At 39.0% G+C, this 17,928-nt stretch overlaps 1 protein-coding gene across 1 annotated transcript; it reads right to left on the reverse strand.

Moving 5' to 3' along the window:
* Nucleotides 1-4,011: 4,011 nt before the first annotated feature.
* On the reverse strand, nucleotides 4,012-17,446 carry PDCD10 (programmed cell death 10). The gene is made up of 8 exons (XM_075506826.1): nucleotides 17,300-17,446; nucleotides 10,267-10,481; nucleotides 9,570-9,623; nucleotides 8,080-8,197; nucleotides 7,285-7,411; nucleotides 6,829-6,907; nucleotides 6,432-6,514; nucleotides 4,012-4,732 (listed from the first exon to the last, which is right to left on the reverse strand). The coding sequence occupies exons 2-8, from the start codon at nucleotides 10,360-10,362 to the stop codon at nucleotides 4,651-4,653; spliced, it is 639 nt and encodes a 212-aa protein (XP_075362941.1). The 5' UTR covers nucleotides 10,363-10,481; nucleotides 17,300-17,446; the 3' UTR covers nucleotides 4,012-4,650.
* Nucleotides 17,447-17,928: the final 482 nt, after the last annotated feature.

Consider the following 17,928-nt stretch of genomic DNA (forward strand, 5'->3'; position numbering starts at 1 on the left):
CTTGCACCTCAAACGTTGCCAAGCTGCACTCCCCATCCTTACAGCGGGCATTAAAAAAGCCACGTACTTGCACAGATCTTGCAAAAATAGCTGTGAAGGTGACACGCAATATATGCTAAATGAGAGAAGAGCGTCACACGTGACCGCCTAGGAATCAATCCTGGTGTGAACGCCTCACGAAGAGCTTTTCTCCCCCACGCTGCGCGAGTCCTTGGCGCGACAACGTGCTGCCTACAGACCCCGCAGCGTGCATGTCCTGCTCCTGAGCCGTTACCGCAGCCACATCCGAGTGACAGCGAAGGAGGAAAAGGCACAAATTAAGAAGTTATGGAGAAGATGCTTACACCATCCAGCAAGACAATTGCTATGCATTGTACCTAGTCAGAAGGATTTTGCATCGTCTCAGAAATCAAGCACTATGTCTACAAAACCATAACCAAGCTGTGAGGCAGGAGAGAGGGACAGAGAAGCTAAGGGACATCACCTCCACAGAAATCTCTAATGAGCCCAACCCTCCTCCTCCACCTTGGAGACACCATCTCCAATGAATTTTGTTGCAAAATTCAAGTTGGCGTTACAAGCATGAGGAAAAAATTGTTATTTCAGCCTCAATGGAGCAAATTTAGCACTGCCTATACCTCTACTCTTTTTAGAGAGGATGAAAAACCTTGGGATTGTGTATCTTTAAAAAGTGAAGCCCAAAATGGTAAACAATTCATCCCGGGACTAAGTGAAGAAGAGGGGAAAAAGAACAATTGGTTGTGGACAAGGTTAGTGAATTCTTCATCATAAATTAAATTTATGCAGCATATTAAACTCCAATATTTTAAGGTGGGTTTTTTTTTTTTTCAGGCTGTTTTAAAATGACATCTACCAAGAGGAATGAGGACAAAGAAGCTGGCTTTAAAATAGAACTTGACAGATTTATGACCAACATTATATAGTACTTTTTAACTTCTGCAACAGGAAGCCAAACTTGATGACCCAGGAGCATCTTTGCAGTCCTATTTTTTAGCAGTAAGGTTGCTGCTAGGAAGCGGTTCTGTTCCTGAAGCACATTTCCTACTAGTCTCTTGAAAGCAACATCTGCCCAGAAGAGTATGAGGAATGAGGAAAACCAAAACGGTGGAGTGAAAAATGACAAAATGAACAAACGCACTGAATCGTTATGCAAAGCTAGAAGAGTTCCCACGGCTCACAAGTAGAAACTGCCTGCAAAACCTTTTTCAGAGGGCACTGGTTAGTCCTGTGGGAAGATGAGCCAGACTGAGCACGGCAAAGCAATATTCTCAATCGAAACAGCCAGTGACTACCGCAAAGTGGTAATTGCTGCTGTGCCAAACGTGGTTGTTAGTATCTCACACATTAAGTTACATTTATTTTATCTCCCCTTCATAATGGAATAATCTAAAACTTAGATTCATGCCAAGCTTATCTAGATAAAGTTCTTTTCATTCCTCACCCAATTCAGAGAAGCATACACAGTCTCTTTGTAAAATAAAGAGATCAGGTAACACCTGGAGAATAAACAAGGCATGTCTTCCCTTGACGTACAGTGAAACGTCCAAAAAGAACATTAAGAAGGAACACTTTGGTGGTAATCTAGGTAAGATTGTATGAAAAGATAATGCTTAATCAAGACTGATACTACCGCATCTTACTGTCTGGATAAATAGAAGTTCTGACACCAGAACACCATGAAATATCATACTTACCACTTTATGTCAACTCAAGACAAAGCTTACATTGAGCTGGGCCCCTGGCACGTCTTAGAGACTTTTAAACATAACTTTTAATCAGTATTAAAACAAGAAGCTTCTAATCAGAAATAAGTCAATCTAAGCTTTTCTTCATTTCTTTATAGGCTGAGAAAGATCAAGACAAGTGATTAAGACATTTCTTTGCTTCATTAACAAATATACAAAGTTTTATTTTATTAGATTGCTTTTCTGTATGTTAACATTATCATATCAATTATAACTCACATTCACAGCAGAAATTTTCTAATAGCATTTTGCAACACTAACTGCTGTATTAGAAATCCTTAAGAGAAACTTATCTTTAGCTACTCGGGTAACTTGAATAATAAAGTGCAAAACCACAATAAAATTTGACAGACATATGCCCCAGCTCATACTCAGTGGAAAATAAAGTTTGTAAGACCACTAGATATGGATTCACTGCACACAATAGAAGAGCGTGACCTGAAGACATCAGTTTTCAAGTTTTCCCATTACCAGACACTGATTACAATGAATAATTTTCCATTACTTTTAAGGGTAACAAAAAGAAATCACAGTAAGGTTACAAATAAAACAAAACATATTGGCCAGACTACCTGAAGGTTAGCCCTATACTTGGTACCTTTTACCCAATAAAGATTTTAGGAAGAACTGATAAACAGGAACAGTTCATTTCTTGATAGCCTCTTTGATTTTAACTTCAAGGAATCAATTAGCAGGCTATAACACAACATCTTGTTTGGGACCCGAGTCATAATTCTTTTTTTACTACACCTGCAGACATAAACATGATATCATTTGACTAATGAGGATTGCCAACACTAGCTACTGTCTCTCTCAATCCAAAAAGATAGAAAAATCTGAGAATTTTATTGGAATTAAGTCCAATTCACAAAGTATAAGCCAAGCTTTCCTGTCTCTCCTTACAGCCACTGGTGCAGTCTCCCCAGTACCAAACACTCTTTTCAAGACAAACGAAGTATCAGAAACTCTAGGTGCCTTTCCCTTTCTTCTACCTAACTAATTAGTTTTCATAAGTCCTTTGGTGCTATGACGCAAGTTAACATCATCTGCAAGGAAGACTACTCAACCTTTTTACTTACAGAATTCAAAGATGCAAATTAAATATTACTCTAATTTAGTCAGGCTCCCTTCTTTGTAACTGCTAACATTGCTTCTCTTCTACCACTTTGCAAGAAATGACAGTTTAGCATGCCAAGCCTTAATAAATAACAAGCTCAACTTGCTAGTAAACACAACACACCACTGTCAAAACAGAAAACAGCCTGAACAGCAAGCTTGAAGGACCATGTCCTGTTTATAGCTTTATGTAACCAAGAAATTCACAACATACATTCCCAAGAACTCATTTTTACATAACACTCTCCTTCACATTGTTGTATTTCACTATAGTCAGTGCTTTCATCAAGGAAACATTTCCATGCACAGATACACGGCAGAACATCCAGTGCTATTTTGGAGGGCTGCAGATACAATTTTCTCCTTTTAGATCATTTAAGCAGATAACCAAATTCAAAGACCCAGCTGTTGAACTCTGGATAAGGCACTTCCCCCAAATGAGCAATAAAGCACCAGGCCAGTGTGCAAGAAAAGTCTGGTTGTACCTTTTCTTCATCATTTCTACCTAAACAAGGAATAGTTCTGTAGCAATTGTGCTCTTCCAGTCTGAAGTGATCTTCCCACAACAGCTTGTGCAGCTTTATAAACTGCTTCACATTCTTCCCTAAACTTACTAGTTATGGCCATGTAAATATTTTGAAGACTTTCAGAAATTTATTCTATAATGATTCTACTTTAAAATAAACTCAAGGTGCACTTCAAAGGGGCATGCAAGATATTCGTTAGAACTTGTGAAATATTACCATAAAATCACAATAATAAAATTTGAATCTGTCCATCAGCAGTTCTTAACCATCTACATAAACAAGTTTTTTCAATCGAGGTCTCACACGATTTCAGTCCCTGAAAAAAAGAGTTGCCTTAAGGCATGCATAGAATAGACATCACTAGTGCTACTTGGAAGAGTTCTATCTTCTCTCCTCCTCCCTCCCAAAAGGGTACCAATATAACACCCAGTTATCTTAATATTTTAAATTCACCCTTTGCTGCATAGTCAGCTGCATATATTTAAAGTAATCCTCTGCTCAAATCCTTGTAGTAGTCCAGGAGTAAAACCTGTTAACTCACCACCAACAGAAGATTAAGAAAGAAGTGAGATTTAGTTTCTATCAAAAACAAAAAGCATATCTCACTTCTGGGGTTCTTTATTATTTTGTCAAAGACATTTTAATAGAATTATTCTGGTATTCTGGTCTAGTGTTAGATCATGGCCAAAATCTCAGCTTTAAGGAAAAACCCTCATTTTATACTGTTTTGAACTGCCAGTAGCTTTATGCACTCCATTTTAATTTTTCCATTTAATGAATGTTCTGCAGTTCTAGAAAGATGAGTTATGCATTTTTGTTCACATACAAAAAGACAGTCTAACAGATGTAAACTATTTATTGAATATTTGCCACCAATATTGTTAAATACATAATCTTGCAGTTTTCCGCTTTCAAGTTAAAATGTCAGAAACAGAACACCAAATATTTACAATTCTTATAAGGAATGTTACATAATGACACATTAAGGCGTAAATTCTTTTGGCTTATAATTCTGAAAAGAATGATAATAGCAAAAAGTGATGCAAAATCTTCATCGTGAGATTATGATTAAGCTACAATGTTTTACAAAAATATGGTGTAAGATGGCAATAATCCCATTCAAAATCCTGCATTAGGCCCCTCAAGAGGGGCTGATAATTTATACAGTCAAAACTTTAAAATTTACATATAAAGGTACCCTATCCACCATTGAAAAGTACAACTCTCAACATATACATTTTTCAGGCCACAGTTTTGAAGGTCTGGAGTATCAAGTTGGTTTGATGAATTAGTCGGTTGGCACTTACGAACACATTTATTGCCCTGTTAGAAGAGAAAGATATTGCTTCAGACATTTTTAGAAACATATCATTCAATAAATACAGCATTAAGTTTGGACAACTAAATATATTGGCATCGAGGCTCTGCAAACTGGGAGCATATTGACGTTTCACCATATCATGATCTACCTGAAGCTTACTGCTAGCAAACAGATAGACTTATTTGCATAGCTAATCCTAGAAAGACTATGTTTATTGGCAGGAACTTAAAGACGCTGGCTCTCAATCATCACTGACATCTCAATCATTTAATTCTGGGGTTTTAGCTAACTAAGAAAAAGAATGGAACAAATGATCGTTAAATGCCTGTTCTTTTCAAAGCTGAACACTTCATCCCCTAGTAATTTCAGAATTTGCAACTCTTTCCTCAAGAAATACTAAGCATGCACGCATATGGAAGTGACATACTATTTTAGTTATCTTTGTTACGAAAGAGGTGTGGGGTCACTGAGTTTTTCAGCTCAGTAATGACATCTGTGAGCATTACCTTCTGGTGGGAGCAGGGTATCTTATCAACATGCAGTTCAGACAGATTTAAATTACTTCTGATTCCACAAGGATATGAAATACAAGCCTTACCAGGGATTTCTTGCAATATTGATAATACATAACACGCTTTAAGCTTATGCTCACAATACACAGCACAGCATTCACTTCACATAGGGCTAAAAAAAGCTGGGCTCTTTCAGTATGGCTGGGATACATGTACAACCCATACAACCCTTTCCCCATTTTTTCAGTCAAATAGTTTTCTAGTCAACTGAGTCTGTTTAGACCTAGTTCATGTGAAAACTTATCTATACATCTGTTCAGTAATCATAAAGCTACCAAGGTCTAAATTTCTCATTTTGGTATCATAACCAAATTTAGCCCCAATTTCAGTAAGAGGAGAAAAAAAAGAATGCTTTGATAGGAGCAAGGTAGTGTTCACAGCTGGTCTCAAAACTTCTCTCTCCTTTAGTACTGCACCATCCCCTGGGTGCTCTTCGTCTTTGCCAAGCTCAACAAGACCAGACATGAAAGTTAGTTCTCATCTTTAAAACAGTAGCACATAGAACACTTTGGCACTGTCAAAATCTGAGGGGGGATATACTTATCATCCGAAACGGTCACTACAGTGAAATATACAAGAATAATGACTTCAAAACCCAAGGTGAAGACCTGAAAAAAGCCTCAGTTTGAAGGCTAAAATGTCCAAATATAAAAAGATTAATCAAAGTAATTTCAAATACTGCAAAGCACTATAAGGAGCTATGAAGAAAGGCCAAGAAAAATGTAAATCAAAGAAAACACTGCACAGATGTTTAGTGTTTGCAAATGATATTTCAAATAGGTAGGTTACTTTTTTCAATAAAGCATTCATAAATTTTTTGTCCTTGTATATACACTGAAAAAAACCACAAAAGGCCATGAAATTTAAATTCACATATTCAAATTCAAAGCTAATACCGCACATGGGTGTTGTATGGTGTGGCATTTAACAGATTTCCCTTTCCTCAAAGGCATTACAAAAGGATTAAAAGTATTTTAAAGCAGCCATGACGGTCTGAGGACACAGGTGAGGAAAAAAATTAGGCAAGTCCTGAAGAGAGTAGCTTAACACCCCAAAGCTTGTCTTATTTTCCCCTGTTAGTCAACAAGACCTTTCATTACATAAAATGGTAGTACAAAAACATACTTACTTTCCATCTTTAAAATAGGTTTTCAGAGTATCACTGAAACTTTTGGAGTATTTTACAAACTCTTTCTTTTGGTGCTCAAGTGCCTAAGAAACAGAAACACCAGGAGCAGAGTCTTAGTTCACATATTGTTTGGTACAGTCAGAATCTTTATGTCAGCCAGTCTTCTCAGTTTAACATCATGTAGGTATAGGAATTTTGATTTTTTTTTTTTTTTAGAAGACACGCAGAGAAATTGCCCCCTTCCTATAAAACTGTCAAGACCTACCATACAACAATCCTGTTGTTAAAGTATTATGTCATTGACCAGTTAAGCTCTCCTATTCATCCTTTGATCAAAAGGATGTACTTCCTCTTACACAATTATACAATATCGTATAAAAAGAGTTATTGCACATACCCGCCGGTTCTGGTATTGGTATTTCTTGAAGACATTATTTACTGTGTCAAGAAGTTCCTTTATTGCACTCGCGATGTCCCTATTTGGCAATAAAAAGATAGTTGTAATATCCTTAAGCTATCCTATTTAAATTTTGGAATTTAATCCCCTTCTAGTAGTCAAATACTCCTTAAAACAGTCTCTACAGAATAAGTGTCAGACAGGATGTAGGAAGACCAAATGCAAAGAGCTAGACCAGTGGCATGGGAATTCAAACTAGGAATCAGCAAGTTAAGTTTGGTCTAGTAACATGGGGCTCTCATTAAAAATCCTCAACTCTGTCCGCTCATTTATAAGCAAGGACCAGGCTCCTTTCCAATGGGAACAGTGTTGCTAGCATCTCCTACAGCATTTGAACATTCCAATTTAGAAGTTTGACCCCTCAATCTGCAGAAAAATACTTAATACAGTACTTACTTGATTGTCTGAAGAAACCTCACTCGGTCATTGATCTCATCAGGAATCTTACTAAGAATCTGTTTAAGTGCTCGTGCCTTTTCATTAAGATCTTGGAATTCTGGTTCCGGTCTTTCAATCATATACTCTAACAAGAACAACATATTCAAAAATACCATTAGTTTTCCCTCAAGTCTCTAGTGACAGCTAAAAAACACTTCTTCACAAAATGCAGCAGTATTACCATGTTACATTCAAAGGTGAACAGCACAAAAAGAGCCATGAACAGAAAACTGCAGTGAATACACTCTGCATCAATAGAAACAGTCCAACAATAATCTTTATTATTGCAAGTTGGAAAAAGAGCGCATCTTATTTTATCTGAGACCCTGAAGACACTACACTAATCAAATACACTATTAAAATAACTTGAAGCCTACTGTATGCTCCCCTTCTCCGACAGTATAACGACTGCTTTTAATCTGAAGCAGAGAAAAGGAAGGTGTTATACTCCATATATGCTTTTTTCTGGCGGTTAGCATTGCAAAAGGTGCACCTTTTGCACCCCCATAAACATAGTTCTAAAAATTCATTTTCTTTCTCTCTCTGTATGAGTCAGCTATATTTTTAGGGAGATTTAACTTCTTCGAAAGAGTTACTCAGAAAATACAAATATTCTTCTATCATGCTGAAACAAAAAAAAAATCTATTAAGAAACAAATAACCTCTTCTAAAAATAGGCATAGAGAAATGCATGGTCCTAGTTAACACTGTAATTAAAAATACACTTATTCAACCTAGGAGATAAGATATTACCTTCTACATCATCAGCTGCCATACGCAGAAGAGACTCTGTGAAGTTCACATCCACACTTTTTTTCTCCAGAATTTTCATAATGATGTCCTGTGTAAGACCTGGATTTTCTTTTTCAGCCTATATGGCAAAGAAACTTTTTATTCTTAAATACGCAAGACCTGAATATTGCAAGCACAAAGGCAGATTTTCATGTAACTTGCCTTATATACTGCAGGAGTTTGCTAGAAACTTTAAAAGTCTAATGGCTTTAGACTAGCAGATTACATTGAAAACCATTCTTCCACTACAACATCCATTTTTCTTGGATTACATCAGTGATTTTGTATAAACAAGTTTTCCAATAAGCCTTTCCACTCATTTCAATTTGAATAAGAAAGTTTTTCATGAAATTCTATATTCTGTTATATTTTCATAAACACTAAGCTTTGAGACAAAGATATTGTATCCATTGGGATTTAATTCGCTCAAACACAGGTGCTACTCCCCCATCTTCCACATGACATTTTATAAATGTGCCTCTTATGAATCACATCATATGCTCAAACATCATCTTGGAATTGCTTTTTCAGAAAAAAACCTTTTGATTGATGACATATCTAAGTAAAGCTAAGCTAGACCAACATTGGAGGTATTCACAATACCTGTGCTGCTATCAAAAAATTATGCTGTGTTGAATAACAATGAGGGTGTGTGGTTTTTTTAGCTAGCACTACCTTTTCTACCAGTATCTCAGTTTTTACATGATTTGCATTCAGCTTAGCTCCTTACCACCAGTCGTAAAAACAGTTAACTTGTACGAGCTCTAGTTAAGAATTAGATTTAAGTGTACCTAGACAGTCTTAAGTGTAGAAACAGGGAAGTATTACTTAGTTGCATAGCTCACATGTTAAGATACGTCATGTCTACAATTATTTTTGTTTAAAGAATTTCAAAAGATCACCACTTCAATAAAGCAGTATAAAGGAATAGCTGTATTTTCATTCTAAAGGAATATAATAGAAAAGTTAGAAGAATCGTTCTTCCATTTACTGCTGGATGCAAATACAAACATTGAATTTATCTTCATCCACAAAAAAAAAAAAATCCCATTACCATTCACTTTGTAGACCATTTTCAAAGTCTGCTACATGCTTATTTCTCATGAGCACCAAGTCTACATAATCTTGTCATATTTAGACTAAGTTTATTATCTTATTACCTTCACTGATTCCTCATTTAAGCTTTTGTACTACGTGGACAAGACAAGATTCTGGTTGTTTAAAACTGCTCAATATGCTTGTATCATTCAGATTTCTACTCATAACATTTGCAGATATCTCAAACTTACAGCCCATGCAATTGTCCACTGTGTTTTTATTTTTAGACTATTGGACCAAGGATGCAGTCTTCAAATACAAAGACAAAAAGAAACAAGACAGCTGACCTTTTAGCTTCATCATATATGGTTTACCTTTTAAACAATCATTCTTCAATACAAGTTACTTCTCACCTTAATAAAAGCTGCTCTCAGTGTCTGAGCTGCAGATAGATTTACTCTTTCTAGCTGCAATAAAAGTTTAGAATTATTAGCAATTCTAATATTATCGTAACAAAACAAGCCAAGTACTCATGCCTTGCCTTATATAGCATAATGAAAAAGGGCATTGACAGAAGCATTCAAATTACTGGTCTCATTTGAGGGAGAGATACTGTAAAGTTTAATCCCAAAGGAAAGACTTCCCCCCCCAAATAAAAACATAAAAATCAAACATGTCACTGGACATATTTTGCATTTATCCAGCCTACAGCAGAAGTCTGACAGAAGCTTTTGAGAACATCTTGACCATCTCTCATACTCACAGAAAAACAAATATCCTATTAAATTATAGCCATTAGCAGTAAAATTAAAATGTATCAAGCTGTTCACAGGTACATGTTCAACTGTATGTTACTCCCTGCCATCCAATGCCAGACCTAGCATTTTTGTGAAAATCCTCTGTAAAAGGTAAGAAAAAAGATCAGGGCCAAGACAAGCAGCAATCTTTGACGAGCATGAAATTGTATTCATGGAAAGAAGGGTAAAACAATACATAGAAAGAAGATGGTGTTAGACAAAACTTTCCCAATCAAGATGAGCAACCTGTTACTGGAAACATATTTCCCAATGTAAAGGGGATTATTACATTCTAAAGCAAAATGTAGCTTACCTCATTAAAGACAGGGTACATAACAGCATAGAGAGGCATGGAAACCATAGAAGTGGTCTCTGCTTCATTCTTCATCTCTTCCATTGTCATCCTCATTCAAAGACCCACTTCTCAAGGAAAACACTATAGAAGCAAAAAACTCCTCATTCACTGAAACGTTTCTTCTTTTTCCTCGTTGTGCAAGAATACTTGAAGAACTTGAAAAATATATTGTCCTTAGGTTGTGTGAGAAAAAAAATAAACAAAAACCAAACAATTATGAATGCTCATGACTGACAGGTTCTAAAAATGAAAAGGCACAGAACAACATTAGTTTGCAACTGCCTAGAAACTAGGAATTACTTATAACATGAGTTGAGTAAATATGGAATGACTACTTCATATAACTTCAAAACCCTAATTGAAATCTATCAAGTGAACAGATATTTTAAAGAGTACAGCAGTACATGTTACTTCAAGTTCTTATGGATTGAATTTTCCTGAAAGTGGTTTTATTTGACATGTATTACAAAAAATCTTGCCACCACTCATAAGCAGCAGCATAAGATTCCTAACAACTCACATATATAAAAAGCTTGAAAAGCATTACATGCTATAAACCCCAAACCCATACAGATGCGTTATGACAATTAACATTAAGACTACCTATAAATACTCCATATTTTTGCATATGCATCAGCTGTAATTCTGCTGGACATCAGTGCCTACTTTTTACTCCTTTGAATTCCAAATACTACATCTTTGTTTTTATATAAGCAAAAGTCTTAAGTCGTGTTTCCACTCAGGGTGTGTCAACAGCTATGTTAACTCAATGGAAAATTATTGTTCCAGTAACTGAACCTAGGTTTTGGAAGTTCTCCACCCAGTCCAGCTCATCGTATCCGACACGGAGTGATCATTGCTCAGTCCCTGAAATTATGTGGAAAAGGAAAAAGGTGACCCTGTGGTTCATAAGTCTTTGTTACAGCCTGCTATATTTTCTGTTCATAATATTCTTTTAAAATATTTTATATAACATAATTGAGTTTAAAGACCTAAAGTCCAAGTTAGGAATAAAGATACACAGAAAGAGATTAACAATTTTAATTTTTAGATTTGCTTGGAGTATGTAATGCACTAGAGGGGTTTTTTTTCCCTACTAGCAAGCTTCAAACATCAGGCATTTTTTATGTTCGTGCAGTGATTTTATTATATTTTAGTAAGAAGTGAAAAAAGTGAAATTTTTAAGAAACAGCAGAAACTACTAGAGGAATCAGTATAACTTCCCAATAGTTTGAACAGGTTAAAAAAATGCCAAGATATTTCTTCAAGCTATATTCTTCATTATGCTCTGCACTGACTAAAAATCTTCAAGCTGTTTAAATAGAAGAACAGATACTCTTTTTGGCCAGGACAGGTATAGTAGTTTAGCTATAATTATACAAGTGAAATTTGTTATTGATTACAGTAAGCACAGAGAAGAACTTGGATGACTACAAATATCATGCATGTCTCATCTGAGCATGTGATTAGGCAGTATGAATATACCCAAAAGTGAGGAAAAAAGTGAAGAACTGGTCACACTACAGAAGCAGCCAACAGTTAAAACATGATTTGAAGAAAAATTAAACATGAATATAGTAACAAGCAACAGCTCTTTATACAAGTCTTCTGACATGGACTACTTATTGCAAAATCTCATCTTTGTTTCCCTTACTGTTCCAACTCTTCAACATGACATATACAAGCAGATTCCTATAGCCACAGAATAGGATCACTGAGACTTAAAAAAGGGGTCTGTATAAACAAGGTACATCCACATGGATGGAATTGCAAAAATCAGGACTCTCGCATTTTTATCACCTACCCATAGATATTTTACAGCTCTCAAGGACACGGAAGAATACAAGTGAATATTCATTATTCCTCAAAAAGGTGAGTATCTTTAAAGAACTTGTTTCAGAGTTACATAAATTCATGCAAGGTCTACTCACATGGGGGAGAGGGAACTTGTCTGAACAAGTTTTCACTCACAACTGCAAGTACAAGCTGTCTCATTTATTATACATGCATATTCCCTGCACTAAAGACTCTGGCATGTAAAGGGCAGAGTAGATGGAGAGCTGTTTGTTTTACTGTTTAATTCTGTGTTTCTGGAAGTTCAGTAAAAATATATACTCATGCAAGATACTACACTAACAAGCACCAATGAAGACAGCATTCACAGATTAATTTACTGCAAGTTTTTATCTAGAGTACTGTATTCTCAACAGAGTAAGTTTTTAAAACAGTTAAATCAGGTCATTGAGCATTGTTCTAGTCTACCCAAAAGATTTTTGATCGCAGGAAGAAGGGCAAAAAAGGACAAAATAACCATTAGATATAATTACTTTGTTTTTACCGGTTAGCAGTATCCACAAAGAAAAGGAAACACTACTGAAATGATGGATTTTTATGATGATGAAAACCTATTATACTGTGGACTGCCATGAAGAACTCATTTTCTCCTGAAGAGCCATAAGCTATTGTTACTAATCCACAGTACAGTTAAACCCCCATATAAAAACAATTATACACCATCTACTACCTCTTTACCAGACACTGACACTCTTCAAACAAAGTACAAACCCTTGGATTTATATTAACACAAAGGATAAATTTTTGCGACTGGAGACAAGAGGTAGATTTAAATATACATGCACAAAAGAAACACCCAAGAACATCAAGATACTTTTGTTGCCAACATACGAAAAGAAATGTATTCACACTGGTGGTTCATTATTCCAGAAGTCTTCCCATTTTCCAGAAGACACAACATTAGGTAGTGTCATGCTGTCATGCAAGTATTGACTGCTAACACTGCCACACTATTTGTCTTTGCAGCTAGGGATGAACTTCTTCACATCTTTCAGATATAACTCAGATGCGCTGCAGTCTTTGCTAGTGTTAAATAGCAGGGATAAAAATCTTCACAAAAAACCCCACATTTCTTTGCATTACAGAAAGATAGTTTGTCATTGCTGCACTAAACCACGTACAAATATCTTTGAAGAAGGTCTCAATCCTCATTATGGACCAAATCCCCATGAAAACTGAAGTTTCTGTTCTATTACTTAGATCAATTATTAGAAAGTCCACTAGCCTTCAAAATGGCCTGACTAAAGCCAAAGTTTAACGCACATTATCATGCAGCAACTAGGAGCTTTCAGTATTTCTTTTGGTATGTGATCAAAAGCAGCCATCTGCATAGCTGCCAAGTTTGATGGCAACACTGTCTTCTAAAAGCTTAACTTCAGTTCACTACAATCTCAAGAGAGTCTTTGATTTGAGATGAGTTTACTCTGGTTTCACCTGCCAATTGGTTTTTTACATTCTCAAAAAAATGGAGTAAGATTCCATGAGAAGGTGATTTATTAGAACAGCACAATGTAGTCGCATGGTTCAGAAAATCCTGGCAAATTGCTGTAAGATGCAAAAAAGGTGTTACTTAGCTGGCAAACTTGTTAATTGGTCTGAGGGGGAAGACAAGAAGACAGTAGGATATGCTGTCTGGAATAGACAGACTGCATGCATTAATCTGCATGCAAGCCTCATCTTTTTTGTTACAGTGATCCCACAGATTCAAATCTGTATATGTGTGATTAGAAGTCATGCTTCATGCTACATCATCAGATGAAATCAACCATCAGAGAGAATGTACAGAACAATATAGGGAATTTAAAGAGAATCTAAATTTGAGAACTATGCTAAGATGACAGCTAATTCAATCCTGCTGCTCAGTCTTAAACCATCGAACACATCAAGCTGTATTCCAAGAGAGAGACTAGTACAGTCTATTCTATATTAACATGGAGTTCTATTCTATATTAACATGGAGTATATACTTTCACTGTCAATACAAATCTTACATTCTAACCTTTAAGTTCTAGCACTAAAATATCCCAGCTATTCAGCAAACACTGAGAGAACTGGTATATTTTAGATGAGGAACAAATTTGGAAGGATTCTTTGATAGACCTATTCCCCCATATCCATCCAATGACATTTTAAATAATTGAACTGAACTTTTATCAGAAAAAACTACATTAAGATAAACTTCCTGTAAGCCAAAAAGGGTAAATAGCAAAAAACACCACACTTCCCAAAATGTACAACTACTGTTATCAGTATCTAAGGTGATAATTCGCTTTCTCTAATCTGTGTCATTTACTGACAGACTTTTGATCATGCACTAAAATCAAGCAGCAGATCTGCAGAGCTACTTAATTAGAATATAACCATCACAGAGTGCAGTAATCTTCCCCAAACCCACATCTGCTCATTGGCCAGGGTGAAAACAAGCAAGATATCCATGAAAATAAGGTATTTGTTTAACACTATCTTTTGAAACAGTGTTTAAAGAGAAGAGAGCAGAGTCTCATGATTACAACTTTTAAAGAGTTTTAAAACAACAGAAACATTAGGTATCAGTCAGCAGGATTTCAATCTTCAGTTATGTCATCAGTAGATCTACCAATACACTGATGTTGTCTCTATTCCCTTCTCCAGGCTCCATCTACCTTTGATCTGGAAAACTGTAAGCACCTAGACATCAATACTTTTTTTTAGAAAAGTACTAAAAAGGAACAAGGCCTGAGGCAACAATCTACCAGAATGATTATTTCAATGGTTGGCTTCTAGCAAAAATTATAGTTCTATTCCTGCTAGAAAAGGCTATCTTTACTGCCAAGAAGTTCTGCTTCACTTTTTGCAGTGAGGATTCAAGAGGAGGTCTTACCTTTAACCTGATCGGAGACCCCTGAGTTAACAGAAAAACTAATTTAGGTTCAGGAAGAAAGAGTGGGGGAAGGGAAATAGCAGCACGAATTCTATCCTGAATTTGGAGGCAAAGAGCTTGGCTCCTATTTGTAAGACCAGTGTGCATGGGAGGAGGGAGTTTAGGTAATTTACTAATTACAGTTGCAAATTTTACAGAAGAAAAAAAAATTGCAGAGTATGCTCTTTTAACTACATGCATACCCCACACACAGCTTGGTAACTACGTTTCCCTTATTAATGGTCACCTAAAAGAAATTAAAAAAAAAAAACAACAAAAAACCACACACACTCCTTTTCCTTGTCAGATGGTAACTAATGTGCCAGCTCTGTATTTCAATTATAGACTGTAATTATTTCCCATTGTATAACTTAGGCTATATGGTACAAAGCTTAAAGGCTTTGTGCTTCAGATACAGAACTACTTTCCTTCTTTTTAAAACTGAGGTGACTTCATGACAGTATGGTTGAATTCATTGGAATTGGCACACAGATCAACTGCTACCTGAACAATCTCTATATTTTAAAATCAGTAAAGATAACAGGATACTTAAAAAAAGATAGTCTACTGTACTGATTCCATATTCTGTTAACTCTTACACCCAGCAGTTTCACTGAAGAGTTAACAAAAGCAATGTCACCAGAAAATAGCATTGAAGTTTTAAAAGTATCTTTAAATACCTCTCACTAGAATAGAGATATGCAGTTTTCAAACATCTCTACACACATATAATAGCCGCTTACAGTTGAGTTCACCCTGACAAAGCGTAACTGCTTATGCATTTGATTATTGTAAGAGCAATTCGTATGACTAATTCAGAAATCACAGGAACTCGCAATAAGCCCAAGATGTCTATTTTTAGAATCATATCCACTTAAAAACAAAATCCAAACCTAAACCCAAAAATCCAAACCTGAAGTCAGGCTTACAATTAATTCATATTCTTTTCCAATCCTGAACTTCAAAATGGAAGTGATTTAGTCTGTCCTAATACACCCAGCTTTTGTGTCTGCCTACCACATGAGAAACTATAGCCTCCTGCACTGTGCCCCAATTTCACTAGTTAGCAACATTAAAATTATTATATGGTATAACTGAAACAGGTCATGGTTCTTAGCATATATAATTACAACAACATATCCCTGTTTCTCTTCTTTTCCCTCTCTGGGAATGTGAAAGTAAAGCTATTACTCTTACCAGACACTAACAGGTAAGACACAGTTTCAAACGTACAAATACAGTCCAACAAGTAAACAAACACCAGAGGGCAATTAATTCCTCCGATAACTGGAATAGCACAAACCTGGCCCAAGGTTTCAGCCATCTGCCTGTGCCCCAGCATGTGTAAGCTGCAGGAACGGAACCAACCAAACTCACCGGTTAAGTGAGCAGTTTAATGGGACACCTAAGCACTGAACGGTGCAGTTACCAAGAGGAGCACAGCCCGGGGTCTCTGCTGTCCCTGCCCGGCACTTTCGCCCTCCGCCGCGGAGCGGGGCGGCCCCGGAGCCGCCAGGTTTGCGGGAAGGAGCCAGGATGCCTTTTTCTCCCCCCCGACCTGAGGAGACACTGACCGCGCCGCCGGCGCTCCCGCAGCCACTTGACAGCGCTCCGCTCCGACGTTAGCACGGGCTAAAAATAATACACATCCGGGCCTACGCTGCCCGGGCCCGGGCGTCCACCCCGGCCGCCCTCCCGGGGCTCGCCGGCCGGCGCGGGGCGGCCCGGGCCGAGGGGCCTCAAGCCGGGCGGCCCCCCTCGGCCGCTCTCCCCACCCCAAAGAGGGGTGGGCCCCAAACGACCCGCGGCGCCGGGGGACGGAGGGCTGCGGGAAGAACAGGGGGAAGGACAAGCCCTCGCCCCGCTGCACCCCCGCCTCGGGGCGAGAGGAAAGAGGTCCCCCGCCCGCCTGGGTCGGACCCCCTCCCCAGCAGGGAGAGAAAGGGACGCGCTCCACCTTCCCCCCACGGCGAGGCCCGAGGCCGCGCTCACCTGCGGCGGGGGCTACCGGCAGCTCCCGCCGCTCCTCCGCCCGCCCCGTCCTCCCCCCGCCGCCCCTCGGCCAGGCCCCAGTGCTGGAAAGAGTTTTACGCTTCTAACGCGGCACAGCCCCAAAGGGCGAGCCAGGCCCTGCGCAAACACACTAGCGGAGCCCCCCACCCTCCCAACGCCCTCGCTCCTCCGCAGGCACACGCCGAGAAGGGAAGGGCAGTGGCAAGACAAGGCACAGCACCTCACCTCCCCCCGACCCACGGAGCCCTCAGAGCTCTCGAGTGGGCTTCGCCGCCGCGCCGGAAGCGCCTGCGAGGAGGAAGCGTCCGCCGCTGTTTCCACACACCAGGCGTTGTCCGGAACTAACCGGCAGCCGCGCGGGCCCCTGGGGTTTGTAGTCCGCCACCCGCGACTACAAGCCCCACAATGCCACGCGACACGGGGCGGAGACAGGCGGGGGCCGAAGGAGGCGGGAGAGCCCAATCGGAAGGCGGAGCCGGCGGGGGAGGGCGGAGCCTCCGCGGGGCGGGGCGGGGCGGTGAGACTACCCAGGCGTTGGCGGCAGTGGGAGCACACCCGCGGCGGAGCGCGGAGCGGCCGGTGCTCCTGCGGGCAGCGGGCGGGGGTGTGGCAGCGGCGGCACTGGGCCGGTGAGTGCGCTCGTCCCTTTGCTGCTGGCGGTACCGGGGGTGTATGTGCTGGGCGGCGGCTCTGGTTTATTTCTTAAATTGAGTGCAGCTTTCCAGTGCTCTGTCTCGGCACGCGTGTCCGGGTAGCGGCTGTGTGGGGGAGCGCCTGCCCGCGCGGGGGCCGCCGGTGGGAGCGCCGGCCCGCCCCGGGCTCGGAAGCGGGAAGGCGCCGCCGGCGCGTTCCGT

This window comes from Mycteria americana, chromosome 7 (genome assembly GCF_035582795.1).
Source record: "Mycteria americana isolate JAX WOST 10 ecotype Jacksonville Zoo and Gardens chromosome 7, USCA_MyAme_1.0, whole genome shotgun sequence".
NCBI lineage: Eukaryota > Metazoa > Chordata > Aves > Ciconiiformes > Ciconiidae > Mycteria > Mycteria americana.

What these genes read in the sequence shown, in the direction of transcription:
- PDCD10 (XM_075506826.1), bottom strand. Translation starts at nt 10,362, where the DNA reads ATGAGGATGACAATGGAAGAGATGAAGAATGAAGCAGAGACCACTTCT. An exon ending in ACCAATACCAGAACCGGCGG is followed by an intron (nt 6,515 to 6,828) that starts GTATGTGCAATA and finishes TCTGTTTCTTAG; the next exon opens with GCACTTGAGCACCAAAAGAA. An exon ending in ACCTATTTTAAAGATGGAAA is followed by an intron (nt 4,733 to 6,431) that starts GTAAGTATGTTT and finishes CTCTTCTAACAG; the next exon opens with GGCAATAAATGTGTTCGTAA.